The following is a 6,563-nucleotide window of genomic DNA, read 5'->3' as shown; positions in this document are numbered from 1 at the left end:
CCGAAGTTTGTAAACAGAAAATTCAATGCATGTGCATGCATTTTCAGATAAATTGACATGTTCCGCACATCTACATACAGCTGTATGCTATACCATCATCCTGAAAAGGTTTCACCTTGATCCCTTGAGTAGTTTCTGAGAACACTCGTGGATAAAAAAGTCACAAGAAGAAAGAAGGAAGAAGAATAATAGTAAGAAACAGAGTAAAACCAATATGTTCCCAAACTCCGTTTGGGGAACATAACAACTACTCCATATAACCCCCATAAAATACAACTTGTACAAAATCATATACCATATTTTTATTTACATATTGAAAAACATACAATTGTAAATCTGTGTATCAAAAAGATTACAAAAGTCAATATTTGTTTTAAAAAAAACCTCTAATGACACACAAAAAAATTCGAACACAAAGAACTTTACATGAGAAACAATGACATTGAGGAAATAAATATCACAGTAATCTCAGGATAGAATTATGCCTTTTTTATTTTACAGATCTAAACTCGTACAACTGTAAACAATACACACTGCTCCAACAGATAACAACACCACACAGGGAAACACAACACAGGCTTTTGATCATTTACATGTTTTGATTATATTGTGTAACTCTAGGATATCTTAAATCTCAAACAAATGCACTAATGTTGAATCAAATTCTTGGAGCATGTACAGGAACTGCCCATCCAGGATTGAAGGTACAATTCCTCAAGCAAAACACCAACTTTTCTCATACTGTGGCATGAATGCAAAGGACAATGAACTCCATTACATAAATTGAACTAATAAAGCTTGCTACAGATATTAAGTTTAAGCGTTTTACACTACATGCTATTGAAAATGTAACAAAATGCCGAGAACAAGCAAAAGGAATGTTATATTTAAACAAGTCATATACATCAATGTGTTTAATAAAATAAATGCATTTTTGAGACCAGTCATTTGGTGGATGGTACATACAGTGACAAGTAAAACTTGCCTGAATTGGGAGTTCCTGGAGACATCCGTCTCCACACAGACCTGTCATAGTAATTAATGGTGGGAAATGGTTTTCACTTCCTTATGATTATGTCCAAAATATCCTTACTTAACATGCTCAAGTTTCCTGCAAGTCTGACTGTAGCTCACTAAAATAGGTTTCATATTGATAACTACCTTCTAATTCAGACAAACTCTAATCACTAGTGACCAAGACCTGAAGGTCAGTTAAGTTTAACTGACAGTTAATGTCTAGTTATCACTGTGAATGTAAGAGTTAATAACAAATAACTGTTAGTTAAAGTTAACTAACCTTTGTAAAACTGGGTTAAGATATATGTTATATAATAGTACAAGTTATGGGATATTCAAAAACAAGGTTTTAATTGTCTGTAAGGGATCTCGTTAAAATATACAACGTAAACCAAAAGGATGGATCTTCAGGACGATAATACTAATGATTATCAGCTTAATGTTAAGCGTTTTGCCAGATCTTTACAGGTGGTTTCACATGGTCCAGATGATTCAGATCAACTACCACTAAAATGCATAATAGTTTTTTTTAGCACATATAATAAAATCGAGCTTTCTCTTCTCTAAAATTGTCCTGCTCTTTTAATGAAGAAACACAGAGTAGTTCACTGTAACAATTAAGGTACTATGGTACACTGAATGTACTTGATGGAGTAACTTCCTTTTACTTATATAGAAATTCAGGCCACCCCCTCCCCCCCCCCCCCAAAAAAAAAACCAACACACACACACATATCACTTTTGCTGTAGTAAATAAAACATGTTACTTATCAATGATTGTTGCTAAAAGAACCAGATTTCGTTGTGTCTTTTAACATGCTACTTAGCAATGAACCAGATTTCGTACATAGGTCAACATCCTATTTCGCAATGAACCAGATTTCGTTGTGTCGGTTGAAGATCTGGTATGGACTGTTGTATCCGGCAGTGTACGAGAAACTTGTGTGGTATTTACTGGAGTCTCCGATCGCCTCGGCAAGCTTCATGGCTTCCTTTAACCAGTCCTTAATGTTGGTTACGTAACCGGGGAAAGACCTAGAAAAATGAACATTTTCAACTCAAACTGTATCCATGCCCCTTAGTGCTTTATGACTTGTTATACTTCAGATGTATGGGAGTTGATCATGTTTTATGAGTGCAAGTAATGTTTGAATGAAAGAAAGAGAGAGACTTACCTCACATAGACTTTCATCTGAGACATTTTATCCAGAAAGACTTCCTTTTGGGAGGGAGCTGGTGGATTTTTAACTTTTGGGGACATGAAGAATGACATGGTGAAGTTATCCTCACAGGCTGGACCCTGACCAGGCATGATCATCATCAAAACAGGTGCTGTCATGGCAATCTTCTGACCTATATACAACAATTTCATTATCTTTGTTTCCAAAAAACAATTCAAGTTTCACTATGTGTATCATGAAGTTTGCAGTTAACGTAGTCTGTAGTTAATGTTGTCTTTTTAAAAATTTCTTTCTTTATAAGCTGTCTTGCTGTTATGCCCTCTGGGCCCAAAATTAGAATAAATCTATCTTATCTACATCAGTTGGAATTGTGCAATAATGGTTTCTTATCACACATATGACTTATTTTCTTATCACACATATGACTTATTTTCTTATCACACATATGACTTATCTTACATTTCCAGACTTCTGACATTTACCCCCCCCCCCCCCCCCCCCCCCCCCAAATATCATATTCTAATGTATAATGTATCTATATCATCAATAACAGTACTATTTAAGATCCATCACTAACATTTCAAACTTATGCACACTTCTACAAAAGTTACATAGCACCCACTCACTTTTAGCATTTGTGCCATTTATATAACGAAACAGCCTCATGAAGTTTGTGTACGATGCCTTCCGGTAGTCTACCCCTGCCGTGTTTGTCGACACCCAGCCAGAAGCACTGTACAGACGCAGCTCATAGTCCTGCACAAAGTCAGAAATACAAGTACAATTACACAAACAACAAACATGATGCCCATTTAGAATGTTACATCATTCCGATGAATAAGTCTAGCAAGATAGTTGACTGTGCAGAAAGCTTGTATCACAGAGTTCAGACTGCAAACTGGTATGTTCTTACAACTTAGAGTGTATGTCAAATTCTGTGGAGACGAGGTGTAATTTCTGGACAGGAGACACCAAATATAAATTACTCCCCTCGTTTTCATAGAAATTGTGTACAAGTGGAGATCACATGCAACATCATCATAGAATATTCTCACTACATGTGGACAGTGCCTCAATTAAATCGGTCACATGCCAAATTTCAGCTTTGTCAAAGCATGTAGAGTCTGGAAAACTAAGTTGTGACAGACGGACATAGTGTTACCAGCCTGTTAAATTACAAACCACTCACCCGAAACTTTTAAGTTTACAATTGTTCGAACAGAGATGAGTCTAATATAATAATTATTCAGTAAATGCAACTGCATATGCTTAATAAAATTCATAGGTACCCTCAGGTCTTAATTACTTGTGATGAAATGTAGGCTTGCCTTGTTGGTCTCCAAAACCGAGTATCGCGGACAATCCAACTTATTGCAGAATTTAGGGGGCCATTGTGCTCTAGGGATGTATTTCAAAACACTTGATAAGGCACAGGATATACAAGCCGATAGCAATACTATAACGAAGTTTGTAGACTTCATATTTCTTCGTGTCACCGTGCTGCTCAAGTTCGATCAACAGTAAAGTTTTTGTTTTGTAATCATGCACGTGAAGAGTAAAGTTGTGTAACGTTGGGAATGAATACCGTGCCCGATTTATTACGAGAAAATGTCGATGAAAAAATGTTTCTTTGCCAAATACATAATGTTTTGTGGTTTTATTATGATACAAACGGTCATAATCTTTCAATACTATCTAGAATACATATATTCTGACTATGTAAAACGAATAAAGTCCTAGGTTAATATGCAGATCGTGTGCGGTATTCCATCCTAAGTCACGTTGTCAAACACGCGGGAAATAAACAGGCGGATCAAACGAGAGAGAGAGAGAGAGAGAGAGAGAGAGAGAGAGAGGTGGGGTGGGATGCGATGATAAAACATGTAAAACGAGGATAACTTTTATTTGACCTGCTTTGTGAAGATAAAAGTTAAACGTGACCCACAGACTGTATATTAATTATGACATGTCAACAGTAGGTTGATTTGGCAATTCACAGTGGTTATTATTTAAAGTTCTACATGAAATATGATCAGTTTTATTGTTTGCATGGTTTTATTTTACTGGCGTTTCCCGGTGCGACTACTAAAATAGAACGTGACACAATCTCTGGCGTGCCGAGAGGAGGGGGGGGGGGGGGTTAAATCCTTGAGATGGGACACCCTTTTACGACTCATCAAACAAACAGATTATTAAATGTTTTAAAAGTCACAAAGTACACATATCTCTTGGAAGGAAACTAGAAAAGCATATAATTTAAAGGGGGTTTTTTCGATTTTTTTTTTCATCTCCTCAATATGAAAAGTTCTTTTATGATATATATCTTAATAACTTTAATCTTATATTGTAGTAATATTACAATATACTTCATATGTCAGCCTGGTTAGCTAAGTGATTGGGTTACTTATAAGTTATAAGTAGTACTCTATCCCGGTTTGTACCCAAAACAATTTCTCCCCATCTTTGCTCCGACAATGTATTAATGTCCATCTATGCAACCTTCTGTATCCAGAAAACTGTTATCCATGTATTGTGTTGTGCATCTGTATATTTATATTGTGAATATGTAGTTTATGAACTTGTGTTCTTACATCTTTTCAAATGTTTATTCATTTACTTGTTAAATTTTTTCTTTCATTTTTCTTTACTTTTTCATTTTCATCTTTGTCATGCAACAAGGGCAAGTGTACATTTACCATTCAAAGTTAATTCAAGATAAACGGATTTAATATAAGTTGCTACAACTTGTTTCCGAATCCTGTGTGCATATTACTTATTGTGTACATATGTTGACTTATTCAAATGAAATAAAATTTAAACTAAACAATTAAATCAATCCAGAAAGTATATTAAAATAATTCAGCGACTATTAAAATAATCCAGAAACTCTTAAAATAATCTAGAAACTATTAAAATAATCCAGAAACTACTGAAATAACCCAGAAACTCTTAAAATAATCCAGAAACTATTAAATTAACTTACTCTCAAACATACCTAGTAATACAACACAAATGTTTCAAAGAAACAAGCTTGAATGCACGTGAATTTTAACTGAAATGTTATGAAATACTTATCGATAAGAAACGCTGCGTATCATAGGAGGATTAAGGAGTTTGCGAAGGGAAGGGGGGGGGGGGTCTAGCATTTTATCTTTTACGTACTTTTCACAACCTCTACTCCTACCTTTTACCCGTTTGTTGATGTATATAACATCTTAGAGAGATCGTCAGACAGACTTTATACATGAAAATGCTTAGTTTATTTACTACTTCTTCCCAAAGTTCTAGTCATTCTAATCTCCATACTCAGACCTGATAAAGAGAGAAAAAAGAAGCTGATTTAAAGGTTACTCTCAATAGGCCGGGGGTATGAGGGCCGCCGAGGCGGCCCCCGGAAGAAGCTCTGGTGTAAATGGTGCAAAATCCTGTATTCTGAGCGTTTTCTGGCACTCCATTTCACTTTCAATTGTTTACTTTTTAAACAAAACTTTTATGTTACATATACTTTTTAAGTTTTAAGAATACTTGTATCTAACGAAAATATCGTAAATACATGTATATATCAGTGGTCTTGTTTATCCTAGAATTAAATGATATACTGCTGTTGATAAATTTGAGTAATGTAAGTATCCATCTTTCATATCACTTTGACTAAATGACTCGTTAAAATTGAATAACTTTTTGGTCCGCCAAAAAAAAAGGGGGGGGGGGGGGGGTCCTGGACCCCCTTGAACCCCCACCCCGGATCCGCCCTTGCGTACGAAGAATTAAATTTTCTCCCTCTTAAGAATTTAATTATTCGATACAGTATTTCAACGAATGCAGGACAGTAGGTCACTGGACAAAAAGTCACAGACAAAATGACCATAGACAAAAAGTCAATCAGAAATTTTATGAAAGTAGGACAAAATTTCACAGGACAAAAAGCACAGTTGATAAGAAACTAAGAAGATATTGATTTTTATTTAATTTGAAGGGAAAAGTGTTAGAAAAGATATATGTAAAATGTTATATTTTCTATGAGAATTTATCAAAATTTCAATTTAAAAATTTTGATATTAATAATTTGATAATTATTATTAAATTCGTATCCCTTTTATCATATTTATTGTAAAATATAAGTATATAGATTCTAAAATGAGATTTTAAACAAATTATTGTTGGCTTCCTTTCACTCCAGATTATACAAGTAGTATGTGGAGTAATACAAGAATTGCTATACTATAAACAAGTTAATGTTGGTTTTAAAAAAATTATTACCTACAGTATTTATGCGTGTTCCACGCAAAGCGGTGGAACAAATGCCCCAAACACGGTGGACCTTTAAAATTGTCGGCACCTTTGAAGTCCTATTTTTTCCTCGCG

General features: G+C 34.8%; 1 protein-coding gene across 1 annotated transcript; it reads right to left on the bottom strand.

Annotated features, from left to right (window-relative positions):
- Positions 1-286: 286 nt before the first annotated feature.
- On the bottom strand, positions 287-3,790 carry LOC125659527 (heme-binding protein 2-like). Its single transcript, XM_048891212.2, has 4 exons — positions 3,527-3,790; positions 2,825-2,954; positions 2,193-2,370; positions 287-2,052 (listed from the first exon to the last, which is right to left on the bottom strand). Exons 1-4 carry the CDS (start codon positions 3,677-3,679, stop codon positions 1,878-1,880), a joined length of 636 nt encoding a protein of 211 aa, XP_048747169.2. The 5' UTR covers positions 3,680-3,790; the 3' UTR covers positions 287-1,877.
- Between the last annotated feature and the right edge of the window lie 2,773 nt (positions 3,791-6,563).

Source organism: Ostrea edulis, chromosome 9, assembly GCF_947568905.1.
Source record: "Ostrea edulis chromosome 9, xbOstEdul1.1, whole genome shotgun sequence".
In the NCBI taxonomy this organism is placed as follows: Eukaryota; Metazoa; Mollusca; class Bivalvia; order Ostreida; family Ostreidae; genus Ostrea; species Ostrea edulis.
This window is presented reverse-complemented; position numbering and strand designations above follow the sequence as displayed.

Bases quoted from the DNA above. Each gene is read 5' to 3' on its own strand.
- LOC125659527 (XM_048891212.2), bottom strand. From the start codon at position 3,679: ATGAAGTCTACAAACTTCGTTATAGTATTGCTATCGGCTTGTATATCC. The intron at 2,955-3,526 runs GCAAGCCTACAT...GACTTTGTGCAG, and splicing joins CGGTTTTGGAGACCAACAAG to GACTATGAGCTGCGTCTGTA. The intron at 2,053-2,192 runs GTAAGTCTCTCT...TCATTTTTCTAG, and splicing joins CAGATGAAAGTCTATGTGAG to GTCTTTCCCCGGTTACGTAA.